We start from the raw sequence: 20,213 nt of genomic DNA, 5'->3' as shown, positions 1-20,213 counted from the left end.
AGTGTCATGCATTGAAAATCCTTAATCCATCTGTTACCTGGAAATGCCCATCCATTTGTATTACCTTTTCATGAAATGTCAATTTATTTTAATTGTCTTAAAGTGGATTACATTCATTGAGATTTTTTGGTTGCTGGCAACACATTCCGTTTGGTGTCCATGTGATGGGGGTGGAAGGGCTTAGGAGTCAACCGTCCCAGAGAATTGTAGCTCCAAGAGATGGCAGATTTATTTCTCAGAGTGAAGATCAGCCTGTTCCGTCGACGATTGTTTGTGTAGGATGATGATTTGTGTTTACTGTGCTGCGAGAGCCACACCACAAGATCATGTAACTCTGCTCCAGGCACAACCTTACTGACGTCCTCAGACTTCAGTACTGCATTCCTGGTGACGTGTGACTCCTGTGTTCAACTTTCATGTCTTTTGAGATTGCTCTTAAGGAGAATTGAGTTGTTTCTTGCCCTTGACAGATTTAAGTATTGAACTTTTGTGCTTAGTAGACATTGAGTACAGATGACAAGAGGAAGGTTTGTGTCTTGTTTGCTTTGTCTTTTTTTCAGCTTCTGTCAGCCACAGGCGCTCACCAGATTGCACAAAATACTGTTGCACAGAGACACAGAGTCTCCTGATTATGAGACAAACTCACATTTTAATCAGATAAAATAAAAACAATTTAAAATCAAGTACATTTCTTTAAAATAGTCAAAGAAAACACCTTTCATATATTATTTATAACTGTATAATGTCTAACCAGTAGTCTCTATAGGGGTATTCAGAGTAATTTGATTCACTTTTTACTGGTCTTCTTTTGGCAATGTCCCGGACATTAATGGTCACATGGCAGAACTTGCATAAACAAGAAGGATGTTCTTGTTCTCTTTACATGCACTCTACTCACACAGTTGCCTGTGTTGTTCCATGTTCCTTCCTCGCAGACTTTCTTAGTTTTAAGTGTGCTGCTTAGTTTTTCATCATTTAAAGTGTGTTCGGTCGTTTTGATGAGGTTGACGCAGATCTTCACAGCACTGTGAGAGCCGACTGCCTGCCTTTATCTCTTTCCCAAGTAACATTTGCAGGTAGTAACTCGCTTCACTAGAAGCACGAATTCAAATCACCAGATTTTTAGCACAGCAACAAAATGACAACAATACAGTCTGTAAATAAGCACTCCCTATGATCAATTTAGAGTTCTATAAGTTTACATCCAATGTGCAAAGCAAACGCCTTGATTAAACGTGGCATAGAGCTCCCAGCCTCTGCCCTCTATATAGAAGGCTTTGTCACATAGTTTACTGTCTATTCATACTGTGATTCTTTCATTCTGGTCTTGCCTTTCTTTGTCTTTGCCTTCAACAGAACAGTATTGTTTGGGTTCAGGGTGGAGCTGAGCTGTAAGTAATTGCTGTATAGCCTGTTTAGTGATTGTGACATGTGTCTTGCCACTTACACCAGTGATGTGTGCTCTTAGTAGATTCTGTGCCATGTTAGTAACTGATGAACTGTTCCAAAGCTTTTGTCCTGCATGAAATTATTTAAGTGTAGTCCTACAGTACAGAAATCGAAAACAAAGCTTAATCTAGAAAAAAACAGGAGCTGTGTGCTACCCCAGCTGCTTGCTGTGTAAATGCTTGCTGTGTACAGAGGTATTTCTCACTTACTTAAGCTGTCACCCATTTTGGCCAGGTATTCCTGAGGTCTTCTTGAAGTTAAGGTTAGTGCCACATGCATGAGTCTAAATTCAGGCTCAGGATTATTCTTACACCTGCAAGCTGTAACATTTTTGTCATTTTCACATTTAACATTTTTCCATTTTTTCCATTCCAAGACAGCAGCAGACACAAGCTGTGAGCGTGCTAACTAGAGGCATACCCAGTGCTGTCATGAGCTATATTGTCAACTTGATTTATAGTGGGTGAGCTGCGCTGCCTACTGTAAAATGCAACGATTACTTGCTTAATTAATGAGTCCCTGCCATGCTTCATAATGCACTCAATCCACTTTGCTTTCTCTCTCTCTCACAGGAGCTGTGTGCTGACCCTCACTTGTTTGTTGATGGGATCAGTGCTCACGACTTGCAGCAGGGACAGCTGGGAAACTGCTGGTTTGTGGCGGCCTGTTCCAGTCTAGCCTCCAGAGAGTCTCTATGGCAGAAAGTAAGCCCTGACCTTCAGATTAAAGATGCTACGTTTTCCAGCTCCTGAAGGGAACAGTATAATTATTAAACTTGACAGATTTCTTGGCTGGTGTGGGGCAACCATTCTTTATGTACAGTAAACACAGTTCCCTCCTATCTGCTAAAAAAAATGATAAAGGACTGTTGGGCCACAGTCCCCATTAATCGCCTTTTTTATCTGCCTAATTCCAGCCATCCAGTTTTCCGTAGGCTGGATTAGATACTGATGAAGAGGTAAAAAAGAACCAGAAGTCATTGTGAGTTATATTCAATATGCCCACATTCTTAGATGCAGAAGACCAATAAATGTGGTTATGACTTCATGAATGAAGGCAGGGGAAAAGAGAATAGATTGTACACAGATGAAGAAGAAGTTAACGGTGTCTTGAACTCATCTTGTGTCTTTGAACCCACACAACAGGGCTTGTCTTTGTGACTGTCAGCCCAAACGACCATTATCCGGTAATAGTGGACAAAGTATCAACCAGACAAATGTCTCTTTATTGCACTATGACAGTGCTGTTGTTTCTTTGATCTATTATAGTTAAAACACTGAGCTCTTTCTTGGAAAACACTATTACCTCCAAAGGCAAGCTTTAGACAACATCCTGTTATGGTTCATTTTATTGAAATTTGCTAGATGAATTCCTGATTGTATTTACCATATCTTCTTTTATCAGTACAGAATTCCATATGATAGATTGTAAGGTGATCAGTATTTTGTGCACGTTTCTTTTGAGTTTGTTAATGCAGATGTTAGTTGTCTTTTTATTTAGAGTGAATCTAAGAGCACTGAATAGATTGGACGCATAATAATGTGCTTTGGCAGCAGCTTTGTGAGGGTGGATGCCTAAAAGCACATTTTTGTGTAATATTATAATATTGCAATGTTTTCAGAATTGTCTCAAGGCAGTGATTTTAATATTACAAGATCACATTATATTTGTAATTGTGATAACATGATTTTTTTTACCAACCTTTCAAATAAATGGCATTTGCAGATTTTTAGGGTATTAAGCTGATATCCTTAAAAAGTTCATTGACCAAGATCAGTGATGGTGGGGGCGGGAGGAGAAACGTTACTGATAAAAAAAATCAAGACAAATTGTATTTTTAATAATCTAGAATCAACAAAGGTGAACTTTTGTATTTTTTTCTTATTAGTCTGATAATGAAATGTGTTTTCTATGCCACATGGTCTGTACAGTAGATACCAGATTTGGCAGGGTGTGGGTGTGACTATAGGCAGGAGGCCAGCTATTCATGAGCTTGTAAGGGACCTGTCCAAAGGCTAATTGAAACTGGCCTTTAAAACATACAGAATCTTTAATTCAGTATCTTGTTGGATTTTAAACCTTGGTCAGGTTGATTCAGAGTTTACATTGAATTCTTTCAGCTGAAGGTATCTGAATTATCTCCTGTGTCTGTGATTGAAACAGAAGAGTGGTACTTGGCTTGCGGAAGATTTTTGTATGTACAGTAGTGTGGTTTCAAGTTAGCAAAACAATTTAGGGTAACTGTAAGGGTAAACACTGAACGGAGTGTGCTGTAGGACAAAATATAAAGGGAGGGGCTTTTGTTTTGGAGTAGTGATTTTCTGTGCTTCCAGTTTTATAATGAAAATGGATTAAAATAACAGGACAGTATGTAATACAATAATCCCTAAGATGAGAGCCAGACTGTATCCCAGTAACCTGTAATGTCCAGAGACCTGTGGCTGTGGCTATTTGTGTTATGTGTTCATTGTGCTACAGCTGTACCAACACTCACGCAAAAACATTGGGGGGGAAAAAAAGGAAATATTTTTCCATTTCCTGAAATAATTGGTTGGAAACACACCACCTCATGAAATGGATGCCCCTGTCTTATTGTGCCTAAGGGGAGAGTAAAGTAGATGTCACGCTCAAATTAAATTATCCAAGGGTTGCTAAACTGTGACTCATGCACGAAATGTGGTTATTAAAATGTCCCGTGTATTTCGCAATCCTGATATGCTTATCCTCAAGCATGAGAACTATGTCAACTGAACCACAAAGATAACAGGTAAATATTTTTTTACGCTCATGAATGCCTTTAAAAATGCTTCCATTTTAGATTGTAGTCATGGATTTACATACCTTTTTTTTCCTCACAGTTTACCCATTGACCATTTTAAGCCCTCAATCTTAATTAATTTGTCACAAGCAAGCAATCATGGAAGGTGTGATTGAAACCCTTTCCTGCTGCACCATTCACTAGTGATAATGTGAACCGCTGGCAGTGTGGCTGTTTAGCACTGGAAGTTGGATCTAGTTCAGAATGATCTGATTAACAATTCCCTTTCACATACAACTCCGTAGAGTGCTGATGTTCACAGACACCTCCTTTCCTCCCCGGGCCTCATTACTGCCTATTTCTGCTTGCGTTTTTGTCGATGTTTCACTAGAACATCCTTTCCCCAGCTCCCTATTGTTTTCACCTACACTGGAAATTTTCTAACCACACAGTTGCGTAAGATACTGCTGCTGTCCTGTCAGACACTACAAGGTCTTTTTTTTTCCTTCGTTCTGGGCCCTCAGCTGCTGTTGATTTCTGTACGATGTGACATGGATCACAGAACTTAAAACGCGCCAGTTCTTAGAAGAATGCCCTTCTATGAACTGGCGTGTTTTAAGTTCTTATGCCCTTTGTGTGAAGCGTCCCAACTTAAGACAGTATCACTTACCATCAACTTGGATTTAACTGATAAAATCAGTCATTGGAACAGTGAAGTCTCTTGGGTCAGCACTGGTTTTAGAAATGTATTCAGTGCATCCTTTACACTTAGTCGTGCAACAGAAATAATGTAGGTCCAATGAGCTTTCTCTTGACGGATTAGTGAGGGTTTCATTTCATAAACTCAGGGTAACCAATGCCAAAATTACAGACTGTATTATACACACAGTAACATCAAGAACCCATGATTGTCGTATTCAGACCTTATATTAATCATTAAGGCCATAATAAATATGTACCTGCTTTTGTGTTTCATTTTTCTTTAGTATTGTGAGTTAATAGAGTGAAGTAAACAGTACACTTTTAAAAGGCACTAATAATTATCCTGATCATAGTTTTATGTTTTTCACACATTATGAAACCTTTACAGATTATTTCTTGACGTAATTTTGTGTTCAGGGAGAATCACACTATAGCTTTTGTTTTCAGTTCTTTTTATCCCCAGCAATTCGCTGCAAGTTTTAGATTCACACCGTAACATCAGTATCGCATGTTACCATCTGTAGGACGCTGCATAGCAAATGCAAGATGGTGGAGCCACTTATTCTGGTAGGTAGTGCAGGAATATATGATCAACGACACAAGAAACACATGGATAAAAATATGAAGTTTAGGAAAGCATTTGGTATTTTGAAACAGATTGTGCTGCTTTTACTGGTGGATCTTCATTCTGACAAATGACTAGTAAAAATTTCAGCTATTTAACATGTCACATAGGTAATTCTAGTCAACTCCCAGAAACTGGCTTAGCAGGCCAGGAGGTCTTCTGGTTCGTAGGCCTGAGGCAGTCGGAGACCACGACTCCGCTCCTGGATGGGGAGGTCAGTCCATCACAGAGCCTAGACCCAGCAATTCTGGTTCCATTTCTTACAGCTGGGTGGGTTGGAGCAACTAGGGTCAAATAGCTCACTGAAGCTACAACAGCAGTGTCTGCAGTAGGGACTTGAACCCACAAGTCATGAGTCCAGAGGCTTGCCCACTTCCCAACACTGCCCTAGCAACACACCACATAGCTGATATTCACTCCTGGAGAGCCACAGTAAACTAGTATTTATAGGTAACCTTTCATTGTCCATGAGTAAAGAGCTGGAAACAGTGGTTGTAGAGAACAATTTAGTAAACACTGATTTGACTGAATTCATTACGAGTCCAGGGTGGAATGAAAATCAGAAGATACTTTTGACTCTCCAGGACCAGGAGTGCATACTGTATCACTGATATTGGCTAATTGTAGTCTGTGTCTGTATTGTGTTTGTTCAGGACAGACTGACAGTTGCAGACTTCGATACCCAAAAATGAACCTGTTTTTTTTGTACCACAGATTTGGTCCCATTTCTTCTCATCATTTGCACTCAAATATGAAAGAGGCGGGTGGCTTGATTGGTTTGGATAGGAAGTGTCATAAATGAATCCTGCAGTGTGATTCACCTTTTACTGTTCTGATTGGCCAGCGTTATCCTTAAAACCTTTTTGCAGGGATGACGAAGCTTTAATCAGCTGGAACGTTGGATTGAGGAGATACTAAGTTAAATCTTGCCCACACACAGTCATTTAACTGTTCAACTGCTAAGTGGGAATGCATGCAGTTGAGTTACAGAGAAACTGGCTGTTCCATAGGAAAATAGGTCTTCTAAAACATCCCAAGGTAACACTAGTTTCTGTCAGAGGAGCTACTCTAGGATGTCTGTTTTTTGCGTTTGATTAGTGGAATAAAAGCACTTGTGCTTGGTTTAAACAGTGCTTTGTTTCTATAGCTGCACAAGGTGTAAGTTTAGAAAAATGCTTCTATTACATTGTTTTCAGTGCACAGAAAGGTTTATTTACTGAATTAAACCAAAATGTAATACATTCTCATATTGCACCATGAAGTCACACATTTGCATTGTCAATTGTATCAAGGACCTTTCAGAAAAAAGATTCTTATTCCTCTTGAGGAAAAGGAGGAGATGGAATACAAGAAGCAGCTGAAGATTAGAATCAGAATCATTTTTTGGTTATGTCTCTTAGCAAGATGTCGTCATGTTAACATTGTACATTGTGTTAACATTTATGCCCCTTTAACCAAAAGAAGGTTTGGGAGAAAGTTACCTGTTTCAGAGAGAGCACCCCAGTGGGTGGATCTCCTTTTTCAAACTCCCTCAAAATTCCCTGATTTTTTTTAAATGTGTAGATGTACAGTTAATTTTAATGTTAATAAAATGTACAGGTAATATCTCTGTAAAAAATATGCCTCACATTCACAATACTGATTTAAAAAGAAAAGTGGTGCACAAATCTATATCTTAAATATGTTTCCAAAAACATGTAGGGTTTTCATTTACATTCTTGGTAATAGCATTCAACAATTAAATGCCACAAACGTTAAAAACATTGGATTTTTCCACCCACACTTGTCACTCTTAAAGGACAGGTCTAAGCCATTTTGGTCTAGAACATGTGAAGTGTAATTAGAGCAAGGTCACAGATTTTAATTAGTTTGGGCATGTGGGCATTTTCTAATTAATGAATCATAAATTTGCAGCTGTTGGTTTTTTTTAGACTTCAGCTCTGCAGAATTATAGACCTAGCTAGAATTTAACAATTCACTGCAACACAATATCCTGATTCTAACCTGAGGGAGTATGACATGAATTCAATTGATCCCATTGAAGCGATGCTCACTGGCTACTGCAAAACATTTTTATGGAGTCTAACCTCCTTTGTACTGTACCAGCACAGGGACACTGTGAAAACATGCCATCTGCTTTAATCTGTAACGCAAAGTTGAGTGAAGGTTATGACAAAGCTTTAACAGAGAAACCCCATTATTACTATGTTATAGATTGCGTTCCTGACTCAAGAAATTTAGCACAGTATTTATTGTAGCGTAATAATTAGTCATGCATGACTAACTTTGGGTTAGTTGAATTTTAGCGATCTGTGTTTTTATGGTGTTTGTATAGTTTTTAGTCTAATCTGCACAGGAAATGTTGCTGCTTTTAAACTTTAATTACAATATATTCCTAGTCTCATATATTAGATAATGCTGATTTATAGAATTGTTTTCTCTGTGTATTTTAGATTTTTATGTAACAAAATAGTACTTTTTGTTATGGTATCAAAACCAGTTCTATCTTATCTTAAGCTTAAAACTAAATACACTTTATTAAATAAATATTTCAAAATAAAGACTAGGAGCAAGTCTTTCAAGCCATTAATATCCTATCGAAATTTAACACAAGGTAGGATAATCAAAATTCAGAGGTAAAGCTGCCTAAAAGCTCTTTTGTAATACTTTAACCACATATTATTTAATTTTCTGTAATATAAAGCATGCTAAAAATCTCACTTTACATTAGCACAAGTGATTCTATAATATTGACATTACAAAAGCACATTGGTGTGTGAAGACTGTTATGAGTAAACGTACGACTTAACTTTAGCTGCGGCCACTTGTTAAATTAATCAGAAAGCGCTGCATTTTTGGAGAGTGCCAGGCAAAGCAGACACCGACTGCAACCACAAGCACAAAACGCGAAAACAGCCTGACCCCAGGAAAAAAAAGATTTTGTGCTGGGGCTTCTTGTCCCCTCAGGGAGACCCCCTGAAGCTTATGGAGCAGTTCATGTCTGCCGGGCTCATGCCATCTTCGAATGTGAGAAGGAAGTACATCACTTTCCGGATCTTGGCCAGCTCGGCGATCCGTTCGCCGAACTCCTGGGCGTCCGCCTCGAAGCACTGCACCTTGTCCTCGCCGGGCTTCTGCCAGAAGATGCCCGCGGGCTCCAGCAGCTGCCTGGTCATGAGGTTGGTGAGGTCGGGCGTCCAGAGCTGCGAGGTGCCCGTTATCGTGATCTTGCCTGGGGCTGAGAGCTGGACGTTCCACCTCAGGAAGCGGAGGTTCTGCTGGGAGAAATCCAGCCGGTACACGACCTCCTGGGGCTGCAGGAGCTTCTCGCCGTCCTGGGGCCTCTGGTTGCGTTGCTGCAGGCTCTTCACCCTCAGGCGCATGACCTCCGTCAGCTGGGCGTCTTGACGGAAGGTCAACTCCAGTTGCGAGGCCATAGCTGTGGGATCTCGTCTGTCTCGGCTCCTGGCTTGCTCGGTGCCCGGTCCTGTGTGTTGCAGTGTTCGGGTGTCTATTGATTCTGTTGCACGTACAGTTAGGAGAGGGAAGGGGGAGGTGATGTTGGTGTGATGTGTGGTAGCGCTAGGCAACAAAGGCTAATGACGTATCTAGCTGCAACTCTGGGATTTTCCTCTGGGCATTTGGGAGAGTTGATTTCTTTACATGTGCACTCCATGATGCCTGCGCTGTGCTAAAACACACGGAGGCAAGCTTACCTGTTATATAGCTGGTCTGATCCAGAGAAGAGACTGCTCACTGTTTTTTTTTGGGCCCTCCCTTGTTCAGGATGGTCTCGGTCCTGCTTGGAGCCCAGGCTGACAAATCAATGTGGTGTGAAAACATGTCACTGCAAAAAAAAAAAACAGGGTGGTCATAGTGATACCCTTGAATGCAAGTGAAAATATGTTTTATTAAATTTCAGTTGCATTACATTCAGGGCGGCTTTAGGTCTATTTTCATGTGCAAAGGGGTTTGTAAATTTTTTTCGTGAATAGTTGTATGAGTTGAAACAACGGTCCTCTGCTGATTACATAATAGGACACTGGCTGAACTGCAAGCAAGAACATACTAGCAGAAGAAAACGGAATACTCAAAGAATTTTGCAGAACAGTTTGAGAAAAAATGGAGATATAATCCTCATAAAGCTTTGCATTTGTAGTTCTTGAATGACCTTTAATTAACCAATTCCTTTGTACTTCATTTTCCAGTATCCTGACTGTGGGGATTATTTTGCAGGTTATTCCAGACTGGAAGGACCAGGAATGGGATTCAGAGAAGCCAAATTCCTACGCCGGGATCTTCCACTTCCGCTTCTGGCGCTTCGGAGAGTGGGTGGATGTGGTTATCGATGACAGACTCCCAACCGTCGGCAACCAGCTAGTATACTGCCACTCCAACGTCGGCAACGAGTTCTGGAGTGCTCTTGTGGAGAAGGCCTACGCAAAGCAAGTACAGCCAATAACAGTAGATAGGGAGATAAGAACAGTGTTAGCCACGATTAAACGGTTATATCCTATTTCACCTCTAGTGTTGCTATTGACAAGCATTAGAGGCTGTATAGCATCCTCTATAGGTCAGTTTCAATTACTACCCTTCTTACAGCTGGCCTGCCATAGAGAGATTCTTTATACAGTATGTAGTCAATGGACAGGGAGTGTCCTGACAAGTCACTATGTCTCCCCAGATTGTATGGCTGCTATGAAGCTCTTGATGGTGGGAATACAGCAGATGCACTAGTGGACTTCACTGGAGGGGTCTCTGAGCCACTGGACCTGGTGGAATGCAAGTTCTCTGAGGACGAGGCAGCGAGGAACCAACTTTTTGAGAGGGTGCTGAAGGTGCACAACCGTGGTGGCCTCATCAGTTGTTCAATCAGGGTAAGATCTTGATGTCTATACCCACTCCGGCAATTCTCCTTTTCTGTCGCAGATGTATTGTTAATATTCTTTCTATAAAATATTCCATTGTAGTTTTTTTGCTTAAGTATTTTGGCCATGAATCCTTAAATGTATAGTGGTAGTACATTTTGCATCTACATCTGCCCATGGTAGTATAGAAGGCTTAGAGCCTTTAATATCGGCACTCAAGCATAATCAGTCTGTGAATCTAACACATCTGAAGTACAGTTCTGCATTCTTGAATAATAAGCCTTGGATTATAAAACGGCTCCTATTCTGCCCATTTGCTCCAGGTTCCATTTTTTCCAAAGCCACTGCAACAACTGAATAAGAACACTTTTGTTGAGATTTCAGACAGACATCGTCACAGTGAATTGAAAATACTGTTTTATATTCATGAATTTCAGAGATCAATTTCAACAAAACATTCACAAAGCACGAGGAGTGTGCACAAGAGCTGCAAAGTTGTTGACACCGGTTTCTCATCACCAGCTTGGTGACCCAGGCATTCCTTGTGACCGACTGAGAAAGTCACAAGAAAGAAAGGGGGAAGGGAGTGCCCATAGCAGTGACTGAGCAGAGTTTCAGACTAATGCTGATGAATCGTAATCATTACCGCTCAGTATCATTATACTTTGACTGCTAAATCTGGTCAAACAAAACCCTTTGTGGCGCACTTTGTTGGTCACTGTATGTTATTCAGAGTAAAATCATTTGTTGCCAGCCAACTAAAAATTTAAAAACTCCACGGAGCAAAAACCTTAGGTGTGATTTGAAAACAAAACGTTTTTGCTGTGTTATTAGTTGGATTCGAGCCCTCCCAGCCCCAGCTGTGCTCAGACGATCGTGCTCCCCTGTTTTCAGGGGGTCCTGGTCACAGCTGGCTGACCACAAGCCCAAGCTCAGAACCATGGGCTCGCCCAGCTCACCTGGAACACATTCCCCCGCACCTTCGTGCCTTTGTAAAGATCGTACGGGGGCTGTTCATTCCCGCGGCCCTTTCAGGTGTGTTCTTGTGCGTTTGAAGGCCACCAGCTCGGCGGACATGGAGGCGCGGCTGGACTGTGGCCTGGTGAAGGGGCACGCTTACGCCGTGACCGATGTCAGGAAGGTGCGACTGGGCCACGGGCTGCTGGCCTTCTTCAAGTCGGAGAAGCTCTTCATGATCCGCATGAGGAACCCCTGGGGGGAGAAGGAGTGGAACGGGCCATGGAGTGACAGGTAAATCCGAGCCCTGAGGATCATGGCAGATGTGTCGTGTGTGGGATTAACCTGTACATACAGAGATGAGCAAGCAGCTGTTGAATAGCAGTTCCGAGAATGATGTTGGTCTTGCGGTCTTACTTTTTTAATAGTCTACAATATTTGACCTATATTTGAGTTTGCTTAACTTGATATTAATTGTAACTATAAAGGGGAACAGCAGTCCCAATGTCTCAGTCTCGTTAGTAAATCTCAGTAACGAAATAAACTGATGGTATCGCAAAATTTTACAAATTGTGAATTAGGCGCAAAATCGTGAACTTTGTGAAAGTACTGTATGGTTGCCATGTTGTCAAGAGATTTGTGAGAGAATTGTGACGTGATGCGGCCCTTCCTGCTCCCTAGTCACCGTTATGACTAATGTAATGTGATGTTAGAGCGAATAAGTACAAGTTGGGCAGCAGATATTTCACCGCAGAAATGTTCCAACGTGATCTGCGTGCAGAGTTGACAAGTAAGTAGTATTTGTCGGCACGACCGTCTTTAAGTTGAGCTGAATGTTTCTATTGGATTAAAAGAAATGTATTCACAGGCCTGTAATAGGGCCGCTTTGCCTCACTGGAAGTTTTGTTGCCTCGTTCTGAAGAACACAGAACATGGTACAGCATATACCTGGAAATGTCTGTTTTGTGATGTAATTTGGAAGTTTTACACGTTACCGTGTACATTTTACTTGTGGTTTGGAATGCACTCATCAGTGCGAAATATGAAAATAGCATTGCGGTTTCCTTTTCAATTTAAGTTGTGTGGTTTCTGTTTATGTCATAAAGCTGGTCTTTATCTTTTGACACTAACACTAAAATTAACTGTTTTTGATATTATCGGTTTGGCACATTTTGGAAATTACACATTTTAGTCAGCGTGACATAACTGGACAGATAACTGAAATCATGCCACACTTTCTAAAGAGTTTGATAGTGCAAGGTTCCCCAGAATTAGATTTGTTATTAAGCTGTGAATCTTTTAAGGCCTGTTACTGTCTTCTTAAAATCCATCCCGTGGGAGGAATCAACTTCCATTCAGGAAATGGCTGACTCCCCAAGTACTGGCCGGATCACTTGGAACCACTCCGGGCCGGGTTTTTTAGACCCTGTGTGTCTCATTAGAGTGATTTCTCGGTTGTCTAAAATGCAGTGTTTGAGCGAGCAACAGCTGTCAGGGGAATTGCATGGCAGCTGTTGAAGACTTCTGTCTGGGTGGGCAGAGCAGTACAGTGTCAGATCAGTGGATGTCAGGCTGGTACTACATCGACTTGTGTGTCGGCCGAGTGGAGGTCGGTCCCATCCTGCAGCTTTCATGTCTATGTGTGTCACAGCACTCTTCTGAACTCTGGGTACTTCTGATCTGTTCAAGGAAGCTGATATACTCCGACATCCTAGGCGCCATCAAAGCTTTCCTTTAACACAAGGTGACAGAGGCAGAGCTGGGGAACCTGAGGTACAGAGCAAAATCGTCAGAGTAGTGAAACCTGCTGGCCCTGCCCTTGGTGCTTCCTGACTGAGAAAACGGGGCCTGACAGCTATGCTCCCTGACTGATAAAATTCATGCAAAAATGTTATTTCCAGTATCGACTATGGTTTAAAAGCTGTATGTAGTGTAATAACAGCATACTTGTGTGTCTCTTGTATTTACTTTTCTCAATTCCTGCCACCCCAAAACAGGTGTGTGCCAGATTTCCAGTGCGTACGACTCGTGATGTAATAATCGAAATTGATGAGGCTTAACAGCTGCAGACTTGTTATCTAAGCAATCTGCTCTAATGGGCCTCTCCAGTCCTGGAGCGCCCAGAGTCCTGAAGTTTTACAGGTACTTTTCAGTCAGTCACTGATTAAGACAATCAAATGTCTAAAAATACAGGTGATTAGACTTCCTATCCAAATAATTAGCTCAATTAAGTCATCAGGATCAGAATGAACACCAGGGGGACCTGATTGCTCTAGAGAACCGGAGCTGCCCACTTCTGATGTAAAAGAAATTAAGAGCAGCTTCTATCATGTATCTTTTTCCACTATAAATCTTAATGTCTGCAGAGGGGGTTCACTGTCATACTGTATCTCCAGATTTTCTCCTCCTTTGGCATAAGGTTGTTCCATAATTACTATTGTCAAATTCTGAAACTAAAATCTTGATTTTCAGTTTGTAGTGCTCTGTTGTGCACTACAGACAGAAAGATTGAAAAATTATAGACAACATTTTAACATTAGAATTCTAGTAAATTAGCATTGTTGTCACAGCAAAACTTTTTACATTTAATATTTAATGTAGGTTTTGTACTATTTTACAGTATTTTGGGCTTAAATGTATGAAGTCAAATGTTTTCTTCACCTGTAAACTAGATTGATTGTAAAAGAGCATGTTTTTAAATTCTTGCTATGTGGTTTTTGTGAATTTGCATGATTAATTTGGGATTACTTGTGGTGTTTCCAGAAACTGAAAGGCAGCTGCTGTCTTTCAAGTAAATTTGGTGCTCATCTTTTTTTCCACTTGTGTTTCATGGCATGCACTTTAGATGAAAGTGTGTTCTCTTTTTGGCTTGGCTTAATTTGGCATAAATTATTTACAAGAAGAAATCTTATTAAAGTGAAGTGAATCTTCTTCATAACATGCTATGAATTATTTACTTAACTGGCCGTGCTTTCATTTCAGGTCAGTCAGAGCAGAGCTGTGCTGGTTTTTTAAGAAGCTGCTTCCAGCAATAGTAGTCTGTCTTAACTGAAGATTTTTGGCTAGAAGGTGTCTGGGTTATTTCATTAAGTTATCTGTAGCTTCTTGGGAGTGTTAGATAAACTTTCTGCATATAATTTTGTTTTGGGGTTTTCTTGAGGTCAAAAGATTTGAGTTAGTGCTTTTGTGCTTTTGAGGCCAGATGTTCTGGCATTACCTTTTTTAAAAGTTTTATGAAACAAGTGGAGGGGAAGAATGATGTAACTGGCTGGAGGAGCCCTTGAGGTCGTTTCTCAAAGGACAGCAGTGACTGCAACGTATTTGGGTAGCTTATTCCAGACTCCCACAACCCTTTGTTCAAGAGACACCCCTGTCTTAAAGGCACTTCCTGGACGTTTCCCTTGTGTCCTATGGTCCATTTCTGCCTGTAGATGCTGAAAAAGGTTTTGTTTTTTTATGGCTGTCTTCTCAATACATTTTTGTTCCATCTTGAGTGCCGAATGCTACTAGGGGGCTGTACATTAGTGTTTGCTTGTTTATTTCATCCTCTTCTTATTATTATGTTAATGTATATATCTTATTAAACTCAGACCGTCGTCTCTAAATTGGAAGGCTACGGAAATGAAAGTACAAAAATAGCACCTTTTCAAAGGAGTTAATGTCTTCGCCTGATTTACTTCCATAATATAGGATTTTCTGTCATTCTTACTTAAAATTGGCAGTTCAGGCCATTGGGGACAAAAACTCATTAAAACAGAAATAAAGTAAAAATGGTGCTTAGTCTTTAATAGAGATATTCTTTGTGAAGGAGATAGTTCCAGCTTGCAGCACAGAGAGAAAGAAGTAGAGCTGGGCACAAAGATGGTTTCTTCCTGACCACAGCAAATGTGTCATGGCCTCCTTAGCGTGCAAAGTTGTGAATGTCTGTCTCGTTCTTTTGTCTGCAGCTCTGAAGAATGGCAAAAAGTGAGCAAGAGTGAGAGGGAGAAGTTGGGAGTGACTGTGCAGGACGATGGAGAATTCTGGTAAGACTTGTTCTCTAGCGACTTCTTTACCCTGTACTTAAAGCTGCAGTTCTCTTTTCTAGCCAGCTTTCCTCATTGCTGCTAGTTTACCCTTAGAGTGATTGCAGCACATGTTTCACAAAAATGTTTACAAGTTCTCACCACACTTTCAGTGTGTATCATAGCCTCAGCCCGGTCCTCATTTCTATTGAGAATTTAATACAGTTTCTTTTTATTATTCAGTTGTTCTTTAGAAAATAACAGCACATACAGTACTGCTATATAATTACTATATGATTGCTGTTGTGTAAAAATAGTGCATGTACTTTTGCTGTAAAGCAGACAGGAATGGCACAGTGCAAGAGGTAAAACTGAATGATAAAACTGAGGTCAGGACTCACATAAGTTGACTTTAGCAGTGTAAATTTATTAAAAATTTTAGTCATAAGACCTCAAGGGTAAGAGAAGAGAAATCACTGAGCAAGTTTTATAGGTTTTCTTAAATCTTCACGAACTTCAGATCTAGAAGGTTACAGGGAGGTTAAGCCTTAATTGAGCTTATTAAGCTTCCTGAGGGCTTGTGCTGTTAGTGATTCAAAGACATCTGCAAATCCTGCTGGACCTGGAAAGCCCTGTGTTTAAGAATGTCTGTCGGAATTCAGGTGGGATGTCATGAGAGAATTCCAGGTTGATTACCTTTGGTTTGCTGGGCGCTTTTCAAGGATGACGTTCGACGACTTCTGCACCCACTACACGGACCTCGTCTTGTGCCGGCTGATTAACACCTCCTACCTGAGCATCCACAAGACCTGGGAGGAGGAGGTGATGCGGGGGGCCTGGGTTCGCCATGAGGACCCCCTGAAGAACCGCACGGGGGGCTGCATCAACCATAAGGCCACCTTCCTCCAGAACCCTCAGGTACACCCAGGGGTTATAGATTGCCGAGATGATCTATAAATCTAGTGATTCGAGCCTGCAGATACAGTACGTTCTGTGAAAAGAGAGGTTCTAGAATCCAGAGATGATCTGTATATATAGGGGTTCTAGACTGCAGATGCGTTCTGTGAATCAAGGGGTTCTAGAATTCAGAGCTTACAGTATCTGTAAATCATGGGGTTCTGGACTGCTGATACATTCTGTGAATCGAGGGATTCTAGAATGCAGAGATGATCTGTAGATCATGGGGTCCTAGACTGCAGATACGTTCTGTGAATCGAGGGGTTCTAGAATGCAGAGATGTTCTGAGAATCTAGGAGTTCTAGATTGCATTGATGTTCTGTGAAGTGAGGGGTTTTAGAATGCAGAGATAGTCTGTAAATCTAGGGGTTCTAGAGAGATTGTCTAATTTTGACACACGCCCGTTTTTAGAAGAAAATCTTGGCGCGTTCATTTAGCTTATACCATGCAGGTTTGTGCTATGCCACTCAGATGGATTTTCATGGCACAGATGAATGCTCTACTCAGATGTGCTTTTCAGCTGTGTGTTCACATATGGTATTACTGAGGTCTCATTGAACTGCAACAAAACTGGGTTGGCAGAATGAAATTTCAAAGTTATTTTTGCCCTCAAGCAACATTTCTTCGATTATTCATTACTCGTTGACACTAGTAAGTTCTCAAACTATTCCTTACTTCCCTGTGAATGTATGAAAAATATTTGAACTTGAAATGGCAAGATGTTTTCCCAGATAACTTGGTAAATATAAAATGTGTAAACTGATGTGAAGAAGAGGACAGGGCTTTCAGCCATCTTGAGGAGGGCTTTAGTCGAGTTGAAATAAATCTAAACTTTAAATCTAGTAGGGCCGAAACGGAAGCGAGACGAAATCTGGACACGTCTTTGCGGTGAACCTGTATGAAGTGCTTTACAGTTCTCGCGGCGAAAGGTTTAAGCCGTCGGGGTCGCGAACGCATCTTGCCTTTCGCGAGCCTGCGTCTCAGAGCTGGTTGTGTCCGGTGCCTGTGTGTGCAGTACATGTTCGACGTGAAGAAGCCCGAGGACGAGGTGCTCATATGCTTGCAGCAGAAGGACCGGCGCGCCCGGCCCAAAGAAGGCAAGGGAGAAAACCTGGCCATCGGCTTCGACATCCACCGGGTGAGCGCTGGGGGGCAACTCCAAGCTCCGGCTAAAAGGTCTTTTCTGATCCGAAAACAACAACAGAACCTGAGACATCCTGGGACCAACACCACTTCTACCTGAATCTATCCAAATTGAAGTGAAGCAAGTTCTAATTACACCAAACCGAATTTTGCACAGGTGACACCTCTCACCATTTTAAATCCATTTATTTACACCTTGATATTATTTAACAAGGAGAATCACCTCCGTAGAAAATTTGATTACATACTGTATACAGTATGCAACCAGTTGTGTTAACACAGCGGTCCTTTTTTATCATGTGAATCCCTCTGAAAATATGTCATAAGCAAATTGGGGGACTGGGCAGTACTGCTCCAATGAATAATTTAAAGAAGGCTCTTCACGGTACCTGTTTTCCAATAAAAGTATGGCAGAAACAAAAAGAAATTACTTCAAAACTTGAATTCTGTACCCGCCGGCACTGACCCTAGAAGCTTTGTCGCTGGGTGTCTTTCACAGTCCTCAGTATAAGAAGCCAGGGCACTCCCAGTGTGATTGTGTCTCACATTGTCCGTCCGTCTCCTGCCCCACCCCCAACCCAGGTGGAGCTGAACAGGAAGTACCGTATGCACTCGGCCCAGCAGAAAGTGGCAAGCTCCATCTTCATCAATTCCCGCTGCGTGTTCCTGAGGAAGGACCTGAAGGAGGGCCGCTACGTCATCATCCCCAGCACCTTTGACCCGGGCCTGCAGGGCGACTTCCTGCTCAGGGTCTTCACGGACGTGCCTTCGGACTGCAAGTAAGTGTGACATATGTGCTACTGTACATCCTCACCTGATTGTCCTCTTCTCTTCCCCCTCTTAGTGTCTTGTTTTCAGAACAAAGGCCTTTTAAATTCGGTAAAACTGACAAAAACAACCTTTCAATGAATTGATTTTTACAATCATTACTATATTTATGTTTCCTGGTGATGGCCCGCCTGAATATCCTCTCATACAGACACTTTTTACGTATTTTATTTCCCCTTTCTTAAGACCCAAGAATATACTTTTGTCCAGGAGTCTTTTGATTTTGTCTTTTAACATGACTGCAGTGGTGGTGATTGATAGTCACAGTCACACCCTCCCCCATCTGTTTAGGAATCCTCTTCCAGTTTGCTCTAGGAATTCCCTGTCCATGGCTCTTGAGTATCTCAGGCAGTGGGTTGAAAAATGAAAAGGTCACCGTTTCCAGTCTGAACCAGCACTAACAGAGGTTTCTGAATCGCTTCAGCAACATGGCATTTTCTGTGAGGTTTAGGCACCTGCACAGTTGCATTGACGGTATATCAGATCAGCCTGTAAAGGCTAAAATGTTTGACAGCTGAGCTTGTCTGCAGGTCCTGGTAATTCCAAATGTGGTAGGTCTGAAATAAAAATCTGATAAAAATCCCACATTTCTAGTAAAACAGTGCTCTTCAGCTGTGATGGGAGTTTGTGAGGTTCAGAGGGTTGTGAATGGCTGAGGTAGGGCTGGAGACTGTGAAGAGCAGATGTCTTGCTCTGTCCCGTGTAAGACCATGTCTCCTGGTTCCAGGGAGCTAACGCTGGACGAGCCACCTCAGACCTGCTGGACCGGCATGTGTGGATACCCCCAGTTGGTCACACAGGTGCATGTGGTCAGTGCCCAAGGCCTGCAGGCCCAGGACTCTGATGGAGGTATAGTTTCGTGCAGCGTGCAACACTGCAGAGGCAAAGAACGTGGTGGGAAATCGGTCTTGCATTTCATTGCTAATTCTGTCCCACTATATACAGATAACTGAAGCAATGCAGGGCTGTGTATTATATGCATGATGTGCTTATGGTAATCTTGAATAAAGTATTTTAAATTTAGGTGTGTAATTATTAATTTTATTATCACCAAGTAGCAATTATATTTCGAAGTATGTTGCGTGATATCAAATGCATTTTATAACAAAATAATTTCTGTTAGGGAAGTATGTGTTTTTGAATAGACAAGTGAAACAAATCAATTTGGAGATTTGTGACACTTCCGAGTTAAATGAGAATGTTTGTGACAGAACACCACCTAGTGGTCTTAAATTGTAATACCTGAACAGGAAGTTTTATATTAAACTGAGTTTTTTTGTATGCCCTACCAAATATTTTTTTTCAAAGGGAAGACCAGTTTTTGTAAACTGATAATGGATGTTTAAACTGCTGTAATGAATTTTTTAATTCTAATGAAGACCTCCTTCTTGGAAACATGCTGGAAAGTGTATGTGTTATTCTGACAGGATTTGAGATGTTTCCATCTTTTTTTTTTTTTAGCTTCTGATCCCTATGTCATCATAAGCTGTGAAGGGCAAAAGGTTCGCTCTCCAGTGCATAAGAACACACGCAATCCAGAGTTTGATGTCACAGGGCTTTTTTACAGGAAGAAACCAAAAGAAGGCATCCAAATAGAGGTATGGAAATGACGTTCATGGCTTCTAGTGCTCCATTCACGAACGTCTCTCTCAGTCTCTTAGCCAGTACTGATTGTACTGGGATCAAACTGCACTTCTTCCTCCGAAAAAGGCACCATTAAGAGTAGCCAGTCAACCCGAACCTGCATGTCTTTGGGTAGTGGGAGCCAACTAATGTGTCCTAGTGAAAATCCCCAAAAAAGCTTGGGGAGAGCAAGCAAACTTCACACAGAAGCACACACCCAGGACCATAGAACTGTGGGGCAATATAGCTAACCACAATGCCATAGTGCAGTTTTGATAGTTTTACAGCAGTCAAACTGT

General features: G+C 41.4%; 2 protein-coding genes across 2 annotated transcripts in view; one reads left to right on the top strand and one right to left on the bottom strand.

Moving 5' to 3' along the window:
* Positions 1-20,213, top strand: part of LOC148830441 (calpain-5-like) — a 37,547-nt gene that overhangs the window by 13,143 nt on the left and 4,191 nt on the right. Inside the window, exons 3-12 of the mRNA XM_088922376.1 lie at positions 2,022-2,153; positions 9,771-9,979; positions 10,219-10,411; positions 11,460-11,653; positions 15,307-15,384; positions 16,086-16,281; positions 17,336-17,458; positions 18,046-18,242; positions 19,019-19,140; positions 19,753-19,889. Of these exons, the coding sequence (XP_088778502.1) occupies positions 2,022-2,153; positions 9,771-9,979; positions 10,219-10,411; positions 11,460-11,653; positions 15,307-15,384; positions 16,086-16,281; positions 17,336-17,458; positions 18,046-18,242; positions 19,019-19,140; positions 19,753-19,889 (1,581 nt within the window). The remainder of the gene's footprint in view (positions 1-2,021; positions 2,154-9,770; positions 9,980-10,218; positions 10,412-11,459; positions 11,654-15,306; positions 15,385-16,085; positions 16,282-17,335; positions 17,459-18,045; positions 18,243-19,018; positions 19,141-19,752; positions 19,890-20,213) is intronic.
* On the bottom strand, positions 6,724-9,651 carry LOC148830442 (olfactory marker protein-like). The gene has a single exon (XM_088922378.1). It carries the CDS (start codon positions 8,969-8,971, stop codon positions 8,498-8,500), a length of 474 nt encoding a protein of 157 aa, XP_088778504.1. The 5' UTR covers positions 8,972-9,651; the 3' UTR covers positions 6,724-8,497.

This window comes from Atractosteus spatula, chromosome 7 (assembly GCF_055471065.1).
Source record: "Atractosteus spatula isolate fAtrSpa1 chromosome 7, fAtrSpa1.hap1, whole genome shotgun sequence".
Classification (NCBI taxonomy): Eukaryota; Metazoa; Chordata; class Actinopteri; order Semionotiformes; family Lepisosteidae; genus Atractosteus; species Atractosteus spatula.
Note: the sequence above shows the minus strand (reverse complement) of the source record. Positions and strands in the feature narration are given on the sequence as shown.

What these genes read in the sequence shown, in the direction of transcription:
- LOC148830442 (XM_088922378.1), bottom strand. Translation starts at nt 8,971, where the DNA reads ATGGCCTCGCAACTGGAGTTGACCTTCCGTCAAGACGCCCAGCTGACG.